This window comes from Myxocyprinus asiaticus, chromosome 21 (genome assembly GCF_019703515.2).
Source record: "Myxocyprinus asiaticus isolate MX2 ecotype Aquarium Trade chromosome 21, UBuf_Myxa_2, whole genome shotgun sequence".
NCBI lineage: Eukaryota > Metazoa > Chordata > Actinopteri > Cypriniformes > Catostomidae > Myxocyprinus > Myxocyprinus asiaticus.
In genome coordinates, this window is record NC_059364.1 from 4,350,736 (window position 1) to 4,376,846 (window position 26,111).

The 26,111-nt window shown below is 37.5% G+C and overlaps 1 protein-coding gene across 2 annotated transcripts in view; it reads left to right on the forward strand.

Annotated features, from left to right (window-relative positions):
• LOC127411922 (integrin alpha-9-like) overlaps nucleotides 1-26,111 on the forward strand; it is a 137,925-nt gene that overhangs the window by 83,884 nt on the left and 27,930 nt on the right. For both annotated transcript variants that reach the window (XM_051647831.1, XM_051647832.1), the window contains exons 16-23: nucleotides 3,281-3,433; nucleotides 8,351-8,427; nucleotides 11,413-11,554; nucleotides 21,872-21,958; nucleotides 22,294-22,373; nucleotides 22,899-22,988; nucleotides 25,154-25,262; nucleotides 25,706-25,813. In XM_051647831.1, coding sequence (XP_051503791.1) covers nucleotides 3,281-3,433; nucleotides 8,351-8,427; nucleotides 11,413-11,554; nucleotides 21,872-21,958; nucleotides 22,294-22,373; nucleotides 22,899-22,988; nucleotides 25,154-25,262; nucleotides 25,706-25,813 — 846 coding nt within the window. The remainder of the gene's footprint in view (nucleotides 1-3,280; nucleotides 3,434-8,350; nucleotides 8,428-11,412; nucleotides 11,555-21,871; nucleotides 21,959-22,293; nucleotides 22,374-22,898; nucleotides 22,989-25,153; nucleotides 25,263-25,705; nucleotides 25,814-26,111) is intronic.

The following is a 26,111-nucleotide window of genomic DNA, read 5'->3' on the forward strand; positions in this document are numbered from 1 at the left end:
TCTTAAAGTTGTCATTTTACCTGGTTGGCTATAATTTTTGTTTTTGTTGTTTTCAAAAGGCCAACATGTTCACTCATTTATAATGTTGTCTTAATCTTCTGTAATAAACAAGTATGCCCCATTTGAGGTTCATTGTTTATGTGGGGCTTGTCTAATGTCTGTGCATTCAGCCACCACACCTATTTTTCCTGCATCAGCATGTGATGGTACAGGTCGGCTGGCCACTATGACAGGATGTACACTATCTGTGTATTGTGATGTGTTAAAACATTACTTTGTTTCTGCACTGCTGAGGAAGGGGATGGGTGGGTGGACAAACGGAAATAATGTGATAAAACTAAGGGAAACAGAGAAAGAAAGAAAAAGAGACATAGACATTGGTAAAGATGTGGGTATAGATGCTAGGGATGTGTCACCAAATGTCTGAGGCTATTAATAAATATGCTTCCATTTGACATTTTTTAATTTAATATATCATTTTCTATACCAGTGATATTATATGCATTACAATATGAGTGAAATATTTACATGAAATCCAGATTTTCTAGATATTTGTTATTCCTGTTTTGCTTTAATATCAGTATGCACTCAAGGTGACACAAAATTAACAAGTTTGTGCAAAACCTGATGATCTTTGATATCCCAGTGTGATTAGAGAATGTTCCAAAGAGCATCTTGTGTGCTTCAATGAAATCAAGAAAATCTTGCCTTTTGTACACATAAGTTAGCATTTACAATGTCACAAGTTTTGCTTACATTTTTTAATTGGTGACTTAGAAATAATGCAGAATCTTAAACTTGTCTTCTTCATTTTACATTATAACTTTTAATGTAAAAAAAGTTCAAAATCCTAAAACAATCTGGTTATTTCCAACATTAAAAAAAAGTCCAGATTTTCAGTGTGGTCTCAGACCTTTGGACCCCACTGTATTTAAAAAGTCTCTAAACAAGAACAACTAATCAACACTAACAGGCTATTACACTTTGTAGGCCATAAAACAGGGCTGGGTATCGCCAGCCACCTCATAATATGACACGTATTGCGATACACACATCACGATTCAATTACATCATGATATCATGATTCGATTCCGATTTACAAGCTTTACATTTCTAATTCGTTTGGGTATATTTCAGTTATAATGTCCAATATAATGAGCAAAATCACATAAAGTATGAAAGAAATTCTCTTTCTGCTAATGCTGTTATTAATTATACAGGGGACCTTCTAACTTGGTAAATTACAGAAATATACATTTTACAAGTTTTATTTTATCATTAGTTCTTTAGCATTTTATTCACATTTAAAGTCCATGTATTCCATCAAAAAATATGTCTTGAAATTGCATAGTACAAATTAGGCATGTGCAATATAATACTGTATATAAAGTATTGCATTCCACATGCCTAATTTGTACTGTAAGTATTTACATTGATATGTAGAACAAGTCTTAAAGCTGTACTGTCTCTTTAAGACCAGCGGTAGGGATTTCGACAGTGTTTTGGTTCGAATGGTGTTACAGTGTCCATGCTTAGAATTAAATGTTTAATTTGTTATTTTTCAACGACTGACTGTAAAGGACAGAAAAGAGACATTATTCAATGACCAATAGAATGCATGAATCACGTCTTTGGGGCAGGGGTGGAGCCAGGGGGTGGCCTGGTCACCCCACTCAAAGCCACACCTCTCTGTCCCGGGCATCCTGTATCCACTCCTATCCGTTTTTGTATCCACGTGCCTCCGACAATGATGTCCACGAATAGTTGATTAAAAATATAGATACATGGATCCAAAGTATCAAAACAATATCGTGAGAAAAAGTATCAAGATATATCAATATTGGATTGTATCGACACAGCCCTACCATTAACACAGGTGAAAACATGGTGTAATCTGTATAGTTTGATTTAAAAATGTCCCTACCAATGTAAAAACCACATCATCATCATCATCACGGAAATTCGACATGTTGCTTTTGACAGTTGATGTACTGTGAAATCAACCCCATTAAGCTGAATTACTGACAACCCCCCCCCCCCATCAGACATTTTTTGCATCAGTACAGATGTGTTCACCATTCCCTCCATCGCTACTGAGCAACCTCAGAGACACGGGTTCTGTTCCTATTGAAACCAGGAAGTAACCACATTCACATAAATAATAATGAGCGTGATTTGGAGGTTGCATTTTTGCTTTAGAATTACATTTCAGGGTTTAGGCATAGATCTAATAAAATATGCATTCCTGTTGACTGTATTACATCAATGACAACTAAAAGCAACTCTCCCGGAAACTGGAGCTAACACCTGCCCATTTGTTCAACAGCACTTCCAGCTTCGGCCACTCGGGCTGTGATTTGAATTTCTTAAGTATACACTGATTTCAGCAGAAAAACTTTAGATGCTCTTTTGCAAAATTCACAGTGTGACTGATCATCTGAAAAACAAAACCAATGCCCTTGCAGAGAGGTATAACAGTGACATTTGCTCATTGGCCAATGGAAAAGACTTGATGTTTGCCCACAGGTCTTGACAGTACACTGGCAGACAGTACCGATAAGCAAACAGACACAAAGTTGCCAATGAGATACTTTGCTTTTCTATCCTGGTGACACAAGACAATGAGATGAAAGCCATTAAACCTCTTCAAAGGGTTGAGTGATGTTTAATAGACAAGAGGAGCGTGAGGGCACCAGAGAGGTCTACTTTTCCCACGTTCCTCCCTCCCTAATGACCTCTAACAAACATGTCGAGGTTTGATCCTGTTCAGTCGTTCGTTTCCAAGTCGTGTGCCAAATAAAACACTCATTGGGCTGCAGTCTATATTGCCAAAATTAGGGAGGATGAAGTGTGTTGGGGCAGAGCAATGCCAGCTGACTTTTTCCAAATGTTCCTCTGATAGACCTTGGTGGCTCTTAAATGGTACACAGTTCACTTGACTCAGCAGGTCGAGAGCCAATAGAGCTTTGTGAAGATTTGCAAAGAGCCTCGCTTATAAAGCTTTTCACCACAAATGCGATTTTAGCCTGTTCAAAGCCAGTTAATCAATTGGGTGAGCTACCTGTCATATGGGGCATTCATGAAATCAGTTTGCCCTTTTAGTTTGAAAGATTAGTAGATATTTGGCGTAAGTCTTATCCCACAATTTGTCTTGTTGACTATCTTGTTTCACTTGGAAATATGTCCAATATGGATGTAAAATGGGTAACGAATGTCATTTCATGTTGACTTCAAAATATATTGAAATGCATTTTCCCATTTTTTGTGTTTGTTGTCACAGAAAGAGGTGAAGGATGTCTTTGCAGCCATCATGTTTGAGGCAGCCTACAGTTTAGGAAAACACATTCTAGATGGACATCAGGACCACGATCTCCCCTCTCTGACCCCTGTTCTGCGATGGAAGAAAGGAGAGAAGATTGCAGCAAGGAATGAGGTTTGAATCCCTGTTTTCACTCCACCTAAACAATCAGTTTTAAATACAGACCAAAAAAAAACAGTACCGAAGGCAAGGATAAGCTTTAGGAATTATACATGAGCCTGATCTCAGACCACAATTTTTCATTCCATATTGACTTCTACTGTGGGACATTTTAATATTCATATTTCCAAAAAGACTGAGCCAAAAAAAATGGAAAAAAAAAATCATTAAACAACACTGTTTTGTACAGAGCCCATTAGAGGACAGGGAGGGAATCTATTCTCTGAAATAGTTTTGCGTTCCCTCAAACACACGAAAAAATTACGTTCCCTTGCAATACGTTTTGCATTCCCTCGCAGTTATTTTATGGTCACTCTTACCTTTATCCATTCTTTTCGTAATTTAACCATTATTTACTTCAGTGACAATAGTTGAACTATGGTATTTCTAGTAAAACCATAGTAACCACAAAATATACAGTAGCTAGTTTTACTACAGTAACTATAGCTAGTTCAACTGTAATATTAGTTGTAAAACCATAACCACAAAAATGTAACCATATTTTAATCATGATATTCAAAGTAAAACAATAATAATACAAGAAAATCATAAATAAGGTAATAAAAATCATAATCATTCTGGCAAAAAAAAAGGCATGGTTACTACAGTTTTACTGTAATTATGGTTAATTTGTGGTAAAGTATGATTTTAAAAAATCATGGTTGCAACAAAAAACAAACACATAAAAAAACATGCCCTTTCAAAAATGTACATTGGTTTCACTATAGTAAACCTGCAGTAACCATTTTTTGTGGTAAGAACCATGGTTTCAAAAACATGAACCAGAAATTACTATAGAAAAACTAACCGTTTTTTTTTTTTTTAGAATGATTGTGATTTTTGTTACCATAGTTTTGGTTTTCCTGTATTATTACTATGGTTTTACCACAAATAACATGGTTAAAATGTGCTTACTGTAGTAAAACCATGGTAATTTGGAGGTTATGGTTTTACTACAAATACCACAGTTGAACTATAGTTACTGTAGTAAAACCATGGTAATTTGGAGGTCATGGTTTTACTACAAATACCACAGTTGAACTGTAGTTACTGTAGTAAAACCATGGTCATTTTGAGGTTATGGTTTTACTACAAATACCACAGTTGAACTATAGTTACTGTAGTAAAACCATGGTAAATTTGTGGTTATGGTTTTACTACAAATACCACAGTTGAACTATAGTTACTGTAGTAAAACCATGGTAATTTGGAGGTTATGGTTTTACTACAAATACCACAGTTGAACTATAGTTACTGTAGTAAAACCATGGTAATTTGGAGGTTATGGTGTTACTACAAATACCACAGTTGAACTGTAGTTACTGTAGTAAAACCATGGTAATTTGGAGGTTATGGTTTTACTACAAATACCACAGTTGAACTATAGTTACTGTAGTAAAACCATGGTAATTTGGAGGTTATGGTTTTACTACAAATACCACAGTTGAACTATAGTTACTGTAGTAAAACCATGGTAATTTGGAGGTTATGGTTTTACTACAAATACCACAGTTGAACTATAGTTACTGTAGTAAAACCATGGTAATTTTATTGGTTATGGTTTTACTACAAATACTACAGATGAACTATAGTTACTGTAGTAAATCCATGGTCATTTTGTGGTTATGGTTTTACTACAAATACCACAGTTGAACTCTAGTTACTGTAGTAAAACCATGGTAATTTTGTGGTTATGGTTTTACTACAAATACTACAGATGAACTATAGTTACTGTAGTAAATCCATGGTAATTTTGTGGTTATGGTTTTACTACAAATACTACAGATGAACTATAGTTACTGTAGTAAATCCATGGTCATTTTGTGGTTATGGTTTTACTACAAATACCACAGTTGAACTCTAGTTACTGTAGTAAAACCATGGTAATTTGGAGGTTATGGTTTTACTACAAATACCACAGTTGAACTCTAGTTACTGTAGTAAAACCATGGTAATTTGGAGGTTATGGTTTTACTACATATACCACAGTTGAACTATAGTTACTGTAGTAAAACCATGGTAATTTTGAGGTTATGGTTTTACTACAAATACCACAGTTGAACTATAGTTACACCATAATCTCAAAATTTACCATGGTTTTACTACAGTAGTTCTGTAGTAAAACCATGGTAATTTTGAGGTCATGGTTTTACTACAAATACCACAGTTGAACTATAGTTACTGTTTAAACCTTGGTTAACCTTGTATAAAGACATTGCGAGGGAACCCAAAATAATTGCAAAGAAATGCAAACTATTGCAAGGACATGCAAAACTATTTCTAAAATAAATTCCCCACCATTGTCCTCTAAGGGGCTTCAAACTTTACAAGACACTGTGTCCTAACCAGGCACAATGCAAGAAAGGTGCAATCTCTTCCATGTAAATCATAGTTTGTGTCCTAACCAGCTGCGACCATGAAAAGCAAGAGGACATTTTGTCAAACATTTGATTTCAATTTACGTTGTGTCGCACTGGGTCGCCACGCCTACAGTGAAAAATCAGAAGCTTAAATTTCCACTCATCAAAACTGTGTTTTAAAATCAAATATGTATGGATTAGCTGTGATTGTGTCGTGTCCCACAGCATTTTTGCTTTCAGTGAAGCCAGAAAAATTACTTGCCTCTGGAAACCATGTCAGGTCTAGTTAGGACTCTCTGTGATACATGGCCTTTTAAAGCATTATTCCACATTCTAATATATTGTCTTTTGGCTGTTTTTAATATTTGAATCTCTTTTCTCATGACTTGTTATACTAAATGATTCTAATACTCCTCACCTTGTTCTAGTTATCCTTTGGCATCTTGCAAGCAGTTATTAGTGCCAGAAATGACCCTTTCCTGTGGTTTAGTCACCACTCAATAATGACTGTTGACTTTTTGTGAGTGGAATGTGAAAGATGGATGAATTTATAAACTTCATAACCCACACTCATGTTAGGCCACATGTTTTTCACTCTTAGCTTCAGGAAATGTGGGGTTGGTATCTTTCAGCATGTCAAGGATCCATTACGATGGAATCTGAGGCTATTAGTAACCATGCCCACCATGCGTAGTTTGTCTGTCACGCTAAAGCAAAGGTGTCAATGTCAAAATCAGTCCAACTCAAACACACAGCACTTTCTTGTTTATTAATCTTGAAACCACTACTCAAATACTAGGGCTTTGAAGGCCAATCAGAAAAATTTCCTGTTGAGTGTTCAATGGAGTTTGTAAAACAATGGTTCTCCAATAGTTTTGGACACATATTTTACCAAAATTGTTATTGTACAAGAGCAAACAGAATGTTCTTGTAATCATACATAAACTGCATGGACCCAACAATATTATTAACACGACAGGGCATTAAAATGTTTGTAAATGCATAAACAACAGCAGAGTTGTGATATTCCCATGAACCCGTATTTAATTTAGTTTAGGTCATATGTTATTTTATATTGTGTACTTTGTGCATGATTTTTGATGACATCAGAAAACTTGTCTACATTGGCATCTACTTAGTTTGGCTAGCTTCTACAAAGCGACACATGAATTTGCAGCAAAATACAGTAGAGTTTGACATCAACAACAAAAGATATGGGAAGTGTTTTCTCCTCCTTTTTAAAAGTTGATAAGCCTATTTATTTTGCTATCCTAACTAGGTATGCACCGATAATAAAAAAAATGTGCCGATACGATATCTGATTATTTAGAACAACATGTACTATACCGATAGTTTTGTGGTTCTGATTTAAATTCTACCTTATTTCAAATCACTAATAACAAATTGCACAACTTTTTTTAATTTATTTTTTATCCCCTTTTCTCCTCAATTTGGCATGCCCAATTCCCACTGCTTACTAGGTCCTCGTGGTGGTTACTCAACTCAATCCAGGTGGTGGAGGACGAGTCTCAGTTGCCTCTGCTTCTGAGATAGTCAGCCCGCACATCTCGTTACGTGGCTTGCCGTGCATGACACTGCGGAGACTCACAGCATGTGGAGGCTCATGCTATTCTCCGCGATCCACACACAACTTGCCACACGCCTCATTGAGAGCGAGAACCACTAATCGCGACCACGAGGAGGTTACCCCATGTTACTCTACCCTCCCTAGCAACCGGGCCAATTTGGTTGCTTAGGAGACCTGGCTGGATTCGAACTCACGACTCCAGGGGTGGTAGTCAGCGTCAATACTCGCTGAGCTACCCAGGCCCCCCGAATTGCACAACTTAATATAACTTTATTCTCTTTACTCATCTTCTATGTTTCAGAGTAACTGGTCTCAGTAATAAACAAAACGCTGAAACAAAAAGCACATTATTAACACACATAAACTGAATTCTGATCAGCCTCCTGTCTGGCTCACATTAAGTTGGAATGTTCTTAACTTACATGAACTGAATTCAGATGATGAAGCTTGTCCCTTTTTAGCTGAAACAGCCTTCATTTTAGATCAAAAGAACAAAGAACAAACTTGTCATAATCCTTGCTGTGTTGAGTTTTAAGGTGAGTAATCAAATGAGTTGTTAAAAGCTTTAAAGGTAGTTCCACCTCGTGAAATTCTAGTAGTGCTAAGTTTACAAATTTCAACTCTGCCGTCATTGTCAGCCACTTCAAAGTGATTCCATAACGAGTTGTATGCTTATTGTCCGATGTGTTTTTCGCCCCCCTTTTGACAGGAAATAATTGGCCCTAATCATTGGCTGTTCCTATTGTCCTATGTCTGCTTTTATAAGCCAATACCAATGTTTGCAACCCATTTTTTGTTTGCGACCAACCAGATGAGAACCACTGCTGTAAAGATTTGCACAGCAGCACCCTCTAGTATTTGTGTCCTGTCTTAGATAATAATACTGGCAGTTAAGTAAACATCCTGTGTTCTGTTTGTCTCTAGACGTGGTTTGAGAAGAACTGTCTGTCAGAAGATTGCGCCGCTGACCTGAGGCTTCATGGGAAACTGCTTCTTCCTGGGTAAAGCCTCTGGTGTTCTGCTTCAAACACTCTTCTCCTCTTGTTTAACTGGGGTTCTGTTCAGCGGCTCTTTTCAGTTCATTTGCGTCATCAGGGTTGAGTCACAGTGGGTGTGGACACACGATTGGCTCTCACCGTATATACTGACGTCATTCATTAGCTCTCTCTTAAGAAGGTCCCGCAGTCTGGTTCGTAAATGATCTGGACCGCTTTTGTTTGTAGTCAAGCATTTCCTTTAATCGCTGAGCTGAGTCATGAGCAGATTTTATTCATTACCTTATTGCATTTCAGTGCATATGTACCATAAATTGTAATTCAAAGCATGTTTTTGTGTAATTGCTTCAAAACCAAGCGTTCATGTTTATATGTGATTCTCATTAGATTCTCATTCCTGTCGGCTAGTACATTATAGTCTTTTAATTACTTTACATTCAGGGTTTTTATGGTCATTTAGGAGTTTTAAAAATTACATTTTAAAATTGTGTTTTCCAGGCCTGAAAAAGTAATGGAAATATAAAATCTTAAAAGTCATTGAAATTTTATAGTGAATTATAATTTTTCTAGTTGTTATCTGCTCTGAAATAATTAATTGGCTAAATATTGCTCTCAAGCCATTGTGATGTTTGACTTCGTTCAGAAAAAATCATTCTTTTGAGTCGGTTCTTAATTTATCGAGGGGGGTTTTCAATGGATCGGTCAAATTGATTCACAAATTGATTGAATGATTCATTAGGAAATCTGTAAAATCTTTATCCAGTAATCTCATACAACTGGAAAGGTCATGGAAAAGCAATGACAATTCACTGGTCAAAAAGTTTGGGAACACTGTACAGTAAAATAATTATCGTATTTTTTATTTTATTATTTTTTCAAATTAAATAAGCATAAATTAAAGACATTAAAACAAATACTACCATGATGTATAAATACACTACTAATTAAATAATATATCATTATTTTTTCACATACAGAAATGAAAGAGTATTTTTTTATCTTTATTTAAGCAAAACATATAGTATATTTTAATAATATAATACAATTATAATATAATTGTATATATACTTATATATACACTATATATATACAGGTGCATCTCAATAAATTAGAATGTCGTGGAAAAGTTCATTTATTTCAGTAATTCAACTCAAATTGTGAAACTCGTGTATTAAATAAATTCAATGCACACAGACTGAAGTAGTTTAAGTCTTTGGTTCTTTTAATTGTGATGATTTTGGCTCACATTTAACAAAAACCCACCAATTCACTATCTCAAAAAATTAGAATATGGTGACATGCCAATCAGCTAATCAGCTCAAAACACCTGCAAAGGTTTCCTGAGCCTTCAAAATGGTCTCTCAGTTTGGTTCACTAGGCTACACAATCATGGGGAAGACTGCTGATCTGACAGTTGTCCAGAAGACAATCATTGACACAATTCACAAGGAGGGTAAGCCACAAACATTCATTGCCAAAGAAGCTGGCTGTTCATAGAGTGCTGTATCCAAGCATGTTAACAGAAAGTTGAGTGGAAGGAAAAAGTGTGGAAGAAAAAGATGCACAACCAACCGAGAGAACCGCAGCCTTATGATTGTCAAGTAAAATCGATTCAAGAATTTGGGTGAACTTCACAAGGAATGGACTGAGGCTGGGGTCAAGGCATCAAGAGCCACCACACACAGACATGTCAAGGAATTTGGCTACAGTTGTCGTATTCCTCTTGTTAAGCCACTCCTGAACCAAAGACAACGTCAGAGGCTTCTTACCTGGGCTAAGGAGAAGAAGAACTGGACTGTTGCCCAGTGGTCCAAAGTCCTCTTTTCAGATGAGAGCAAGTTTTGTATTTCATTTGGAAACCAAGGTCCTAGAGTCTGGAGGAAGGGTGGAGAAGCTCATAGCCCAAGTTGCTTGAAGTCCAGTGTTAAGTTTCCACAGTCTGTGATGATTTGGGGTGCAATGTCATCTGCTGGTGTTGGTCCATTGTGTTTTTTGAAAACCAAAGTCACTGCACCCGTTTACCAAGAAATTTTGGAGCACTTCATGCTTCCTTCTGCTGACCAGCATTTTAAAGATGCTGATTTCATTTTCCAGCAGGATTTGGCACCTGCCCACACTGCCAAAAGCACCAAAAGTTGGTTAAATGACCATGGTGTTGGTGTGCTTGACTGGCCAGCAAACTCACCAGACCAGAACCCCATAGAGAATCTATGGGGTATTGTCAAGAGGAAAATGAGAAACAAGAGACCAAAAAATGCAGATGAGCTGAAGGCCACTGTCAAAGAAACCTGGGCTTCCATAACACCTCAGCAGTGCCACAAACTGATCACCTCCATGCCACGCCAAATTGAGGCAGTAATTAAAGCAAAATGAGCCCCTACCAAGTATTGAGTACATATACAGTAAATTAACATACTTTCCGGAAGGCCAACAATTCACTAAAAATGTTTTTTTTATTGGTCTTATGTTGTATTCTAATTTTTTGAGATAGTGAATTGGTGGGTTTTTGTTAAATGTGAGCCAAAATCATCACAATTAAAAGAACCAAAGACTTAAACTACTTCAGTCTGTGTGCATTGAATTTATTTAATACACGAGTTTCACAATTTGAGTTGAATTACTGAAATAAATGAACTTTCCACGACATTCTAATTTATTGAGATGCACCTGTATATATTAGTGCTGTCAGTAAAATAAAATTTTTAATTGCAATTAATCACACATTTTTAAAATGCTTAAATTTGACACCATTATATAGTTCTTTTCCTGTCAAAATGCATTTATTTCCATCTTAGGAAAGAATTATTTTTTTCCATAAGAGCTAAATCTGTACATTATTCCAAACATTTCGCTGCCAGTGTATATATATATATATAGCAGAATTTTTTTGTTTCTTTTTTTTGGGGGTGAAATATGACCCGGACATGATCATGACAAGTTTTGTAAGATTCACCCTATTAATTTTCTCTCACTGATTCTCTCTTTTCTCAGGCTCAGACCTCATCTGGCACTTGGTGGAGTGAAAAACATCTCATTAAATTTAACCATCTCTAATGCTGGAGATGATGCCTACGATACCAACATCTACTTAAACTTCTCCAGGGAGGTCCACTACATCAACTTCTTACAGAAAGTAAGTCAGCAATGTACTAGTCTTGTGGCAACTTCGGAATGTCGACGTAAAGTCTGGTCCACTTTGCAGCTTATTCTGAGCCAGATGTGCCATCCGAATGTAAAATAACCACAATTTGCTCAAAAGTGAAATTTAGGGGTGCCCAAATCTAAATTCTTGTTTACTTGCTAAAATCTTGGGTAACACTTTCTACAAAGCCCGTATTTATAATGTATTGTAAAGGCATTAGAAATGCATTATTCTGCATTCATAATGTCTCATAATACACCTTATAGTAAGTTATAACTTATCAAAATTATTATAACTGCAGTTATAATACATTATAAGGCTTCCCCTATTCTTTAGAGTATAATGCATTACAACACAAGCAACATCCAGTTTTAATGCAGCAGATGCTAATAGTTAATCATATAAGTGCTGTATAGTGTAAACAGTAAAAAGGCTTTATGGCGTGATCATATTATAAGTGGTCTTTGCCTGCTTTAAGTAAAGTTACAAAATATATATAAAATATATTTTAACCATGTAGCTTATAGCTATAAAAGTGTGTTTCGTAATATCTCAAAATTTTCATTGAATGTGTGTATTTTGTGCATGTGTAATGTATATAACTTCCAGCATCACTTGTAATGTCTTATAACCACTTCAAAAATATCATATGGATGTTTATACAGGGTTCCCACAGTCATGGAAAACCTGGAAATAGGGAATTTTAAAATTGTGATTTCCAGGCCTGGAAAAGTCATGGAAATTAATAAAATCTTCAAAGTCATGGAAAACTCATGGATTTTTGTTTTTTTGTTTTTTTGTAGATAATATATTTTTATTTATTATGCTCTGTCCTAAAATAATTAATCGGGTTGTTACGTTGCACTGGAACATGTGGTGAAGAGTTTAAAATGAAGAATTCTAAAATGTTATTTAGAATTCCTGACCAATTAGAGACAACGATGTGCCGCTAATCCCCACCCATTTTAGAATTCACGCAATGTGTTTGTATGGATTAAATTTAAAATGTTACAATGTTATGGTTTTATTTTTTACAAATTTGCGATTATGTGATTTCGGTGCCATTTTTAGAACGAAAGGCTATATGTTTGGGCATGGGAATTAGCTTTCAAGTCATGGAAAAGTCATTGGTTGTAAAGAGTGGGAACCCTGTTTATAAGAAGATATTACTTTTGTCACTTAAAGCATACCTATTATATATATTACAAATATATAGAATACATTATAACTTCTGCAGATAAAATTGAATGTTGCTTGTGTTGTAATGCATTATACTCTAAGTATAACTATGATTACATAAGTATTATAATTGTGGTTACAATTATTTATGAGAAGTTATAACATATTATAAGTGTCTTATGAGACATTACTAATGCATTATAATGCCTTTACAGTGCATAACAAATATGGTCTTCATAGGAAGTGTTGTCAAATCTTGCAATTGCAGTGACTAGTTCTTCCTCAGAAACACTCATTGTTGCACCTTGTACACACAGCTTTCAGAAATCTCCCAAAAGACGTAATGACTCCTGAATAAGTTACTTCCGAATCACGTAAAGCCTCTTGCAATTTTGTATGTAACATGCATCAGATGGTCCGAGGGTGTTCTGTCTGAGGCTGAGGCTAACTTGCCATTGAATTGACAAATTGAAAATATTATATACAAAAAGTGTGAACAGTCTGAATCTTCATAATTGGTATTGAGGATTTAAGGGGACAGAATGGAAAAAAAGGAGTGTAGAAAATGTAGAGATATCCAGTCAGTCAGCAGGAAGTTCGGGAAACATCAGGAACTGCAGTTACAGATGCGAGCGGCTGCAGCGGGTCAGAGGATCGTTATCTCGACCTTCTTGAACATGTCTAAGCTGACCTCCGGTTCCGCATGTCTCTGTTACAGCTCCCTAAATGTCTGTTTCCCCCACTGAAAAGGATCTGTAGCATGAGTGGGAACATTTCCTCCTCTGATTTGAGGATTAATGCAGAATCTCCTCAAGATTGCTAAACAGACTGCTTTAAGACAAAATCTCCTCAGCCTAGAACAATTCCTGGGAAAGGACGCAAAGCAGCAGAAGGAAACATTTTGATTAATATGAATCTTATTTTTAAGGGATAATGTCTATACAGGCCATGTACTGTTTCTTAATTTAATTATTTCTATATTAAAGAGCATTTTAGAATATCTATAGGAGAACAAAACAATTATGGACTACACATTTAGGGCAACACAAATATTAGTTTTTAAATAGTTCCTCCAAAAATTAAACTTATGTGATCATTTATTCACCCTCATGTCATTCCAAACCCATGTGAATGTAGATATTTAAAAAGATTTTAGAAGAGGCTTTGGCAATATCTTTAAATAATGACAAATTGTTTGAACTTGTTTAATGTTGTCGTTTTTTGTTTTTTTGGAGTTCGACTTTTATGTATGAGAAATAGTCATAAAGGTTTGGAACAACATAAGGGTGAGTAGAATTTATATTTTGGGGTAACTATTTATTGAAAATTGCAAAAAATAAAATTTCTGACTTAGTATTTTTGTCTTGGTTTTCAATAAAAATATCTAAACATTCTTGAAAAAGATAAATGTACTTGAGAAGCAAAATGACAAGATATTTTGTATTGTTCAAAGGAATGTAAGAAAATTTAGTAACTTTTATGCTTATAACAAGTAAAAAAAAATTATGTTAGATTTCTCAGAATATTTTGAAGAAAATAAGAAAAAACGCTTTTTTTAATAACAGTGAATTGTTTAAGTTTTGTCTGACCTTTAGGGATTATTTAGTAATTTTACCATTTTCCCCATCTCCTTCAACTGCAATCCTTTGTTTTCTTTTCCTTCTGAATGTCAAAGTCCTGCAAAGAATTTAGTCCCCTTCACTATCGTACAAATAAATGATCTTCAATGTGTTTTTAAAGTGCTCAAATTTCATTCTCTATATCCTTGTGTTTTGATACAGATAGACCCCTTAACATTATTTTACCGTCTTAAGTTTCATTAGATAATTTCTCCGACACTTCCACCCTCTTTTGCGAGTAATCGTTTATGACTGTTGAATAGGACACATGCAGGGCTCCAGGTGGAAGTGTATTGTGAGACGACATAGGAACCACACTTTGTTTGCTGTTTTAATACTGTATTCGCAGTAAGACCCCTCTAATTACCCCAACATCGTGAGAAGTCATCTATGTTGATGTGACCCCTCTACACGCAGCGGAGGTCAGACCAGAACGCCTCCCTCTGAGGTCTGCAACGCTCCTCCATGCCGAGTGTGAACTTGTGCTTGCCTCTTGTTTTATAGTGGGTCCCGTTGTCCCCATATTTTTTTTGTAGCCCAAGCCATCTGTGGCAGTGAATTTCAGGAGCTCTATCATGCCATTCAGGTGGCCATGGGGCCCTCTTATGAAGAAACATACAGAGGAACCTTTATTAGATAAACTGCAAATTGTTCTTTCATTAGTTTATGGCAGGTGGGGCGAGACCTTCCAATGGGGAAGAATCAGATGGGAGGCTAAGTTTAAGAGTTTATTTTAGAAGGGGGGCCTGGGTAGCTCAGTGGTAAAAGACACTGGCTACCATCCCTGGAGTTCGCTAGTTCGAATCCCAGGGTGTGCTGAGTGACTCCAGCCAGGTCTCCTAAGCAACCAAATTGGCCTGGTTGCTAGGGAGGGTAGAGTCACATGGGGTAACCTCCTCGGGGTTGCTATAATGTTGTTCGTTGTTGGTGGGGCACGTGGTGAGTTGAGCGCGGATGCTGCGGTGGATGGCGTGAAGCCTCCACACGCGCTATGTCTCCGTGGCAACGCACTCAACAAGCCATGTGATAAGATGCGTGGGTTGACGGTCTCAGACATGGAGGCAGCTGGGATTCGTCCTCCACCACCCAGATTGAGGCGAATCACTACGCCACCACAAGGACTTAAAAGCGCACTGGGAATTGGGCATTCCAAATTGGGTGAAAAAGGGTAAAAAAAAATTAAAAAACATTTATTTTGGAGACACTCAGCCAATACATACATCATTTGAGACTTGTTAATATTTCAGTTTAGTAATACACAGACCAGAGAGTAGCAAGTAATAAAAACATCTTGTTTGCAGTGTGAAGCATTTACGTGTTTTCATTGATCATGGTATAAATACTGGGGGATTGTACATGCTTGTTTTGATTTTGGAGGGGGGGGGGGTTTACTTCTGGTTACTTCCCCCATCCCCCCCGGAATCTACGCCCCTGCGCAGACTACAGAAGACAACAGTGTGGATGGGAAAGTCTTGTTGGAGAGAGACTCTAAAAGTTGTTTATCGTCATTCATTATTAACTGCCTTTTAAGAAGACAAGCCAGAGCATAAACACAGAATGCTGTGATATACTGAGTACAGTCACCCTAAAAAGTGTTTGGACACTTAAGACATGCTTAAAACTGTACGAATGTCATTGCATTAGATAACGACATCAAAACGAGTGGCATTGGTTTAAAATAAAAAAATAAATAATGATAACAGAACACAATTTTCAAGCAAAACATATCACTAAAAGAAGTTTTTCAGTTTGAAATGATCAGACGGTAACACAACAATAAAGTGTATTTGTTAACATTAGTTAACATGAATAAACAATGCAATAATTTTTCAGCCCTTATTAATCTTGGTTAAAGTTCTTTTCAACATATAGTCAGCTTGTACCACAGTTACCACATGTAGTATGTGGAAAACACGGAATCTAGTCGTAAAAATGGCATTAGCAATAAAACGCAGAATGTCGTGCAATATGACATATTTGGACGAAAATGAATGTTTGAATGTGCAATTAATCAAATTAAAATTGTGATATGTCCTAGTGTGATAATTAAACTAAAAAGTCTCTGATTTAATTGAATAAATAAATAATCTGCAAGTGGTGCATGCTTCAAAATGAATGTGTGGAGCCGGCTGCTCATACACTGAAAAAACCTCATCATGATCATCACGTGCACTCTTGTGTGTGTGAGATGACAGAGACAGAGAGCACTCTGAAGTGCACAGCACATACAGACTATGTATTTATTAAGCTGAATCACAGCTTTACAGGGATTAATAATCACACTGTGCCATGGAGCTAACTGCTTATCTGGAGGTGAGAAACTACCGTCAAAAACACACAGAAACGCCAAAATAAAAGCTCGATTTAAATGGACGCATGTGTTTTTGCTTAAATATTACACTTGTTGGATGCATAAAATGTCCTGGAAATGTCCTGGAAAATTGCCTTGGAACAAGTAGGAACCCTGATACACTACTAATACATTTTTTATGTATGAGAAACTACTGAAATAAAACGTGCTCTCTTACAAGATACCAGGTGGCTGATGAGTAAACATGCACTTCCCTGCTGCCCGGGCAGCAATGCTTCGCAGTTTAAGAAAACAGGGGAAATTGCAGTGCGTTAGTTGTGCATGGGTTGTCCTGCGATGTTTGGATAGGTGGTTGTGTCAGAGCATTGCTGCTTTAAGTTGACTTAATAAAGATAGAGGGTACGGCTCTTCCCTGAGGCCAGACTGTGGAAAAAGTGCTCAGCAAGATGGAGAATGATACTCAACACATGCTGTACGTCATGCCTCTTCAAACTGTTTCTTTTGAGGGACTGATTATTCAAATAAAACTTTGAGGAGGGTAATTATCAGATGGTAGCACTTTAATATTAAGGCTAACATTCTGTCTACACCAGACGCATCGGTTGGTGTGACGCACCGCAACAGCTTTAGGCATCTACATTGCAAATTGAAGTGAACATTTCAAATTATGTGAAGATACCACGGACCAATCAGCTGTGAGCTCATGTAGACTTCAGCAATGGTTAAATGGGTGAATAACCTGTTTCCTGCTTTTTTTTTTTTTTGCCATGGAAATCCACTGCTATAAACATTTACTTATTATATAATTATTATTATTATTATTATAACGTTAATGGTGCTAAAAGTGCGTATACATATGATTCGATTTAAATTAGAAGATCAGAGACCAGAAACATCACAAGCTGGATTTAATGTAACAGTCTAAAGTTATTTAAATTTCTAACAAATAAAATTCATGGCAAAAAGAGTCACATGTATGATATTTGTTAAGCAAAATAATTTTATATAAAGTGCCTGGAGAAACTCTGCAGCACGTTAGCAATATAACCGGACATCCGTCCACTGTCGGGCCACAAAAGACTCAGACAACGTCATTGATTAAAATGGGAGCGATTTGCTTTTGACACAATGCACCACCCATGTCTGATGTTGACAGGGTGTAACATGTTCAAATGAACAATACAACTTAACACAATGGGCATCACTTTTTAATAAAATTCAGTTTACTGCCTGCTGTCCTCGAGTGGTAATAGTGTGATGTTAATTGCGCCCGGGCAAATAGCACAGAGTTTTGTGAATTAAGCACAATCTGTAATGAGCCTAATTTACGTAGAAAGGAGGCATGTTGCGAGGAAATAAATGACATTGACTTAATGTAAATACTCAAGACGCAGTGCTATTTCTGCGCCGATTGTGAGTGGTTAGTGAATAAGACACAGGTCTATTTGCTGAAATATCATAAAAATGTGGCTGTTATTTAGTGAAACACCCACCTGGGGGATTTTTAGATTAATTCACTCAGGGGTATTTGTGAAGGTTTCGCTATAAAGTCCTTTTGATAAACTGTATATTAAAAATCTAATAAATGTTTTTAACACTCTAAATTGAGTAGTTTGAACTTGAGTGCTAATAGAGTGCAATTCTCTAATATTTTGTAGATGAACGTTTGGTATGCATAAAACTAACTTGATATTTAGGGCTGAGAATGCATCAGGAGCATGCATTTGGCATATTTACCTTCGTCTGCCTTTTAGAAAATTAGGAAATAAAGGGCCTATTGAATATTTATGACATTATGCCAAGTGATTAATACAGTATTTATGAGTCAAGCTGATAAGTTTTATAATTGCACACACAATTTTCAGCTCAGTTGAACGCCCTTGTATGTTTGCGTACACAGACCAGGGAAACCCGGGTGTTAGCCTAAACGCCAAAACCACAAACTCTTCCCCAGAGAGCTGCCAAGTGCATGAATAATGAGTTTTGCAAACAGTCCCAGGCTTTCCTGCCCCCTCTCATCTACTTTTGACTGTTTATTGATATATTTTCTCCAACAGCAGTACTTGCTGCAACATTTCTAAGAATAGCTCCAATATAAACTCAAGAATGGTGAACACGTGCGAGACGTTGAGCCCTCACGTGGAGTTCAAGATCCCAGAGTTCATCTCATCCTCTGCATTGTTCCAGCAGCGAGATGTTGTCTGGTTTTATCAGCAGTCTTGACAGATTACCGAAGACACCTGGCTCTGTTGTACTCTCTCAGTTTGGACTGTAAGAGGACAGCTTCATGAACTCTCGCTCGAGGAATGTTCACTCCTCATGAGGTCAAAGCCCAATTGTTTACAGAAACTGTCAGTGGAGCTCTGCTATGTTTAGAGAAAGCTCTCAGCTCTCACTGGAGGTTACCCCTGTAACTGTTCTCTTAGTGGAGAGTGTATGTATGTATGTGAGCGTACAGTCTGTGTTTGATTATTTATGAGTTGGCTAACGCATGTTCCATTTTTATTCCCAGTTTTTTTCCATTTTTGCTATCTTAACCCTGAATATGGTCTTTCTGCATGTCATCTGCGCTACCGTTTAAAGGTTTGGAATCACTAAGACATTTTTATGTTTTGAAAGAAATAGAGTACAACAGTCTGGTTAGGACTGTAAAATCCTACTGATTTTTTTCCAAAGGGGAATTGACCATGAGCAATAACTTACAAACGTTTAAAGACAGACCTACCGTGAGCTCCAAGGTTTTTAATCGATGGTATATGCTTCAGTTGAAGCCATCAGTCCATGTTATTCTAACTTCATGTTTAAAAGTAGAATTCCTGGTGAGAAACTACCCATGATCCTGAAGGGCAGCAATCCACCAATCAGAGAATTGCTGCAAACAAAGTGCAGCAAAAGAGCTCTGCAAAGACTGCCCACTTCCATGACGCACTGTGAATGGCAATCAAATCAATCTCCCTACACTCTTAAACTACTTTTTGACATATCTGAATGTTTTGCTATATACTTATATTGATTCTATACTTAAAATCAACAACTTAATAATTGTATGTTTTGTCAAGGTTTTAATTTGATTACGTCATTCGCAATGTTTCATGGGATTGTAGTTTATTCCCTCATTAAAGATGTTCAGTACACAGTCTTGTACCTTTGTCTTTTTGTGTGATTTTCAAATATTTTTTTGTAGTAAAAAAAAAAAAAGTTTGTAATATTGTGATGCACCTCAGAGCTGGTTGGTTTGGTTCATGGCTTAGAACTCTTTTATTATGACTTTTATGAAATTCCTATGGAAATTATTAATGGGATAAACCTTTTCAGAAACCAAGATGGGTGAAATGTGGGTGGGCACTGTTGCGCTGTTTCCTATATAGTAATGGCGGGATTTTGATTCATCCCAGTGACTGGAGTCTTTTGAATCTGCTCGCCAGAAAGATTAGTTCAGATTCATTCATTGAACATTTCTGCAAATTACGCCTTTGCGCCAGTAGATGGCGCCAAATGACCATCTTTTACGTTTTGAAAAGTAATTTGCATTAAACAAAGTACAGCCATTCACGTCTAGAGCCAGTCTAATTACTTTTTATTAAAATGTACATTTCAGTAAACATACTAAAAGACTAAAATGTTTAAGCATCAGAAATGTTTCCCTGCAAATGACGACAAAGATATCATGTTGTGAACTGCTGAACACATATTTTTTTTCAAGCTAGACAAAAAAGACAACAATACCAGTCTAAAAAATAATTATGAGTTTCAATAATGTCCTTTTGTCATTGTAATGTGTGGTCATCACTCACTTTTATTCAGAATTCATCTGGCCCCTTTTCTTGTTGAACGACAAGATTGCAGAACTTAACCGCCTCTCGTTCAGCCAGTCAGCAGATCTTTGAGATGATTGAGTGATTCATTCATTTCGTTCACGAAAGAGTATACCAGTACATTCAGCTCGTTCATGAATGTGACGTCTCATCTCGTTCAGACTCAAACGATTGACTCGACTGGTTCAAAGAAGGGCGCATTCATTCAGCGGGTGAAACCAATGATACGCTGCTTGACTCTCTGCACTTGAATGCTATTGGATCGCGCTATAATCTTAGTCTTTACCGACATGAAATGCCAACAAAGCAGTCTCATATTTCAAACTAGAGCTCATTGGCTGCGAAAGGGAGAGATGTCACTGAACAACAAATATATGAGTCAGTGTATGGAGGTGAAAGAGAACAAATCGAAAAACAAAGCTCAAGAACAGTGCGTAGAGAGCTTCATGGAATGGGTTTCCATGGCCGAGCAGCTGCATCCAAGCCATACATCACCAAGTGCAATGCAAAGCGTCGGATGCAGTGGTGTAAAGCACGCCGCCACTGGACTCTAGAGCAGTGGAGACGCGTTCTCTGGAGTGACGAATCACGCTTCTCCATCTGGCAATCTGATGGACGAGTCTGGGTTTGGTGGTTGCCAGGAGAACGGTACTTGTCTGACTGCATTGTGCCAACTGTGAAGTTTGGTGGAGGGGGGATTATGGTGTGGGGTTGTTTTTCAGGAGCTGGGCTTGGCCCCTTAGTTCCAGTGAAAGGAACTCTGAATGCTTCAGCATACCAAGAGATTTTGGACAATTCCATGCTCCCAACTTTGTGGGAACAGTTTGGGGATGGCCCCTTCCTGTTCCAACATGACTGCGCACCAGTGCACAAAGCAAGGTCCATAAAGACTTGGATGAGCGAGTTTGGTGTGGAAGAACTTGACTGGCCTGCACAGAGTCCTGACCTCAACCCGATAGAGCACCTTTGGGATGAATTAGAGCAAAGACTGCGAGCCAGGCCTTCTCGTCCAACATCAGTGTCTGACCTCACAAATGCGCTTCTGGAAGAATGGTCAAAAATTCCCATAAACACACTCCTAAACCTTGTGGAAAGCCTTCCCAGAAGAGTTGAAGCTGTTATAGCTGCAAAGGGTGGGCCGACGTCATATTAAACCCTATGGATTAAGAATGGGATGTCACTTAAGTTCATATGCGTCTAAAGGCAGATGAGCGAATACTTTTGGCAATATAGTGTATATGTGATGTGTTATTTGTCAGGGAGGTCACTGAAGTTGTGAGATGGCTTTCTGCTGAGCTCTGTACATATCGGTAAATCTGTTGACTGATTTGACTGTTTTTCCTCACACTGTCGTTTGCATTTCCTCTGTCTGTTTTGCTTCCAGGAAGAGAAGGGCATTTCCTGTGTGCTGGTAGAGCTGGACTTCCTCAAGTGCAGCGTGGGGTTTCCTTTCATGAGGGCGCAAACCAAGGTACTATCAACATAACTGCTTTCTGATTTACTTCTAAATTGTATTTTTATGGCAAATGAATATAGATTATTATGTCACTACACTGTCCTAACCAGGCACAACACAATAAAGCGTCCAGCACCACATACCAGTACATTAAACATCAAATATCTTCTGATTTTCTGTGATTGTCACGTCACGCAACAGTTTAACGTTCAGTGTGAACGCACAAATTGCTTGTCGTTGGAACTTTGTCATATCGCATCTGGTCAGGACAAGGTGTTTTGTTCTTTGTAGTGCAACTTTATTTTGTGACATGTTTAATTTTGTAGTTTTAACATTTTCTCTTTTTCCAGTACCATCTATCAGTGCTTTTTGACACAAGTCATCTATCTGGTGAAAATGAGACACTGCTGTTTTTAGTACATGCTAGAAGGTGAGGTCTTGATTTAATGAACTTTTCCCTTTAAAAATACAAGATTTATTTATTTTCTTAAAATAAAATTGGTTCACGTAATAGGTTCACATTAGTGAGTACCATAATGTTTACACTGAACCTAACGAGATAGATTAGACATGAAACTTTTCGCTGTTTGGCTATTTTGAGAGAAATGAAGTGCTTGATGTTGGGTCTAATGCTGACCAGATGTGTTTTCTTTGCCCAGAGATGGGTGTTAATACTAACTCTCTTTGAAGCAAACACAGCACCTATAATGTACATTTGGCCATCTTACAGTAGATGTTGTAATCATATATACTGTATGTACACCCTTTCATACAGAGTGTAGAATCTGGATTCATAGGAAAGTGAATGTGGTTGTCAGTCCATATATTTCATTATAATAATTGTTTATATGATTTGAAAAGCTTTTATTGATTCTTAGATGATATATAGACAATCACTTATCAATTCAAATTCTTGTTGTTTCATATGAAGTTAAAAATGTGTTTGTTTACTTAGTGCTAATCCAGAGCATGATAGCAAACTCCACGACAACACTTTGGAATTGTCCATACCGCTGATGCATGAGGTAGACACAACAATCACTGGGTAAGACTTTTACTTTGCGAGACAGTTTAACAGATTTTTAAACCATTACACTGACAAAGATGTACTGATAAGCGAGAGACATTTATTAGTAGCTGGATACGGTCCACTAAGAGTACTGTACTTGTGTGTACTTTTTTTTTTTGGCACACGATTCATTGCAGCTCTGGAGCATTTCAAAGTTACAGGCACTTGTTTCAAAGAGAAGAATGAGGCTTACTGTGTGTACACAACATGTTCTGCAGTAAGATTAACAGCCTGATAATGAGACACTCCTCCTGTAATATTTTTAAATGAGAGTTCCAGAAACTGCACTTATATATATATATATATATATATATATATATATATATATGTATATATTAGGGGTGTAACGGTACACAGAAGTCACGGTTCGGTACGTACCTCGGTTTTGGGGTCATGGTTCGATACGAGTACAACAGGAAAAAGCAACAAATCCCAAATGCTAGGTTTCTTTTCATTTATTTTGAAAAGACAGTAGTGCAAAGTACAGTTTGTTCCACCTAGCGGCATTTAGTCCCCCCTGAGGTAGTTGGAACAGTACATCCTCCTTTAGTGTAGTAAGCACTAAGCAGTAAACAGAATGCACTCTTTTTTTTTTTTTTTTTCTCCCAGTTTGGAATGCCCAATTCCCAGTGCGCTTTTAAGTCCTCGTGGTCGCGTAGTGATTCGCCTCAGTCTGAGTGGCAGAGGACGAATCCCAGTTGCCTCCGCGTCTGAGACCGCCAACCCGCTCATCTTATCACGTGGCTTGTTGAGCGCGTTGCCACGGAGACATAGCGTGTGTGGAGGCTTCACGCCATCCACCCCGGCAACCACGCTCAACTCACCACGCGCCCCACCGAGAACGAACCACATTATAGTGACCATGAGGAGGTTACCCCATGTGACTCTACCCTCCCTAGCAACCGGGCCAATTTGGTTGCTTAGGAGACCTGGAACAGAATGCACTCTTTCATAGGTCATATTTTTTTGTAGGGCTGATAAAAACAAAAGGTATTTGGTCACAATCAGCTACAAAACTGAAAAGCATCTCTTGTGTTATAAAAGTACAAAATAAATAGAATAATGAAAAATAAAACTTGTGCATTAGGAGAAGGAGTGTTACAATTTGTTTCACTTAAACTGTATGTTGTTTGTGTATATGCCAGTTGCCTGGGTAATGACATTGGCCCTGTCTGCTCTCACATCTAGAAGCTGGTTAAAAGCTGCAGGGATACGTTTTTGTATTCGTGTCGTCTTTTTCTGCCTAGCTCCGGTGATTGGCATATCTGGGTGATGTCGTCTGATATGTAGTAGCATGTTGGACGTATTTCCACTCACATACCGTACAGCTGCCTTACAACGCCGACACACCGTCCTCGTCCTATCTACCACACGCTCTCCACTGCTGCCGGAGTTCACTGGGAACCCGAAACTTTCCCACACTGCTGATTTAAAACAAGTAGGCGGGTCTTCGAGCTCTTGCGTGTCATCTGAACTCGCCATTCTTGTTTTGGGTTGGTGTATAGATGGTGTCTTCTTCTTATGGTCTTTTTCCTGTTGTGGCGGTTAGCAAAAAGTGTTGCATTACTGCACGTGCCCCCTTCTGGATTGGAGTGTGGATCGCCTGTGACTGACTCAGATGTATTCTTCGTCTGACTGCATGCACCGAACCGTGACGTCAGTACCGTGACGGTTTGGGACGAATACATGTACCGTTACACCCCTAATATATATATATATATATATATATATACACATGAACACTAGACTCAGGGAGGTTGGATGTAAAATAAGATCAAAGTGTATTATATGTCCTTTAACAAAGTTATTGTCAGCTGGTGGGTCGTGACCCAAAAATGGGTCAGAGGTTTATTCTGACAAGGTTGTGGACAGCAGGGGAAAAAAACAAATTCTAAATGTAAATAATCAAATAATAAATGTATAAGAATGCTTTTGTAAGTTCTATGCAATACACGACAATGATATGGGCCATTTTCCATTTAACTATAAATAGTGCAAGGTTATACTAAAATATGTATTTAATATGTACATTTACTGTATTGCAGATCAAAGCTACCATCAGTTTGTTCACATTCATTCAGAAACATAGCAAAATCACACAGTGAAGGATTACCATAGTAACTGTTTGGCTGTTTCTACAGCGTGGTAAACCCGACCTCTTTTGTGTATGGAAACTCAGTGGATACATCACGCTTCATTCAGCTGGAAGATCTGGACTGCAGCTTTCAGCCTCTAAACTTCACTTTTCAGGTATGGAGGGATGTGTTTCATATGCAGTTAAACGCAAAAGGGCCACTCATAGTCATATATTATACAGTAGATGATTTTACCATAGTTATGGGGTAAAATAACTGTAGTATCTGACTTTGAAAGGCTTACTGCTTTAATAAAATTGCAGCAACAACATTTTAAAATAATAATAGTCACAATAAACAATTCTGCACCCTTGGCACATTAATATAGAATTAAATGGAGGTGACTTTACAATAGCTTTGAATGCTGTTCATCCAAGCAAATTTTAATGCTGATAAAAATTATAAACATTATGGGTCGGGGGGGGGTTCGCATACTAGGATGTATAAAGTCTATGAGATGCTATGGTGTAATGAACATTGAGTTCATTTTTGTTGTGTTTGTGTGTGCTGACCAACAGCTTGCAGCATTATTCCATTTCCCTTGTTTTGTTTGTATAGGTGATAAACAATGGGCCCAGCAGACTTCCAGGCTCCACTGTGGACATCAGGATACCAAACCGGCTGGCTGGTAACGGAGCTGATATGTTCCATATCATTGACACACAAGTGAGTTCCTGCCTCTGTCTGCTGTTTATTTAGCTTGGTTTATTTCTCAGTACCTTCCCTCAGAACAGTTACACAGCTGTCCATTTTTATCCAAATTTAATGTAGAATATGTAGAATACCTGTGTGACCTTTAAGTAGTTTCTCCAACCTGTTCATTAGAGAATCCAGTTCTGTTGCTTCCCATGTTGATTGAATAAGTTCTATTAATTTGTGGTACATGACAGTGATTGGTATTTGACTGGCTGACACAGATTCCAGGGGTACTGATTCGTTTTCTATAAAAGGACAGCTTAAAATA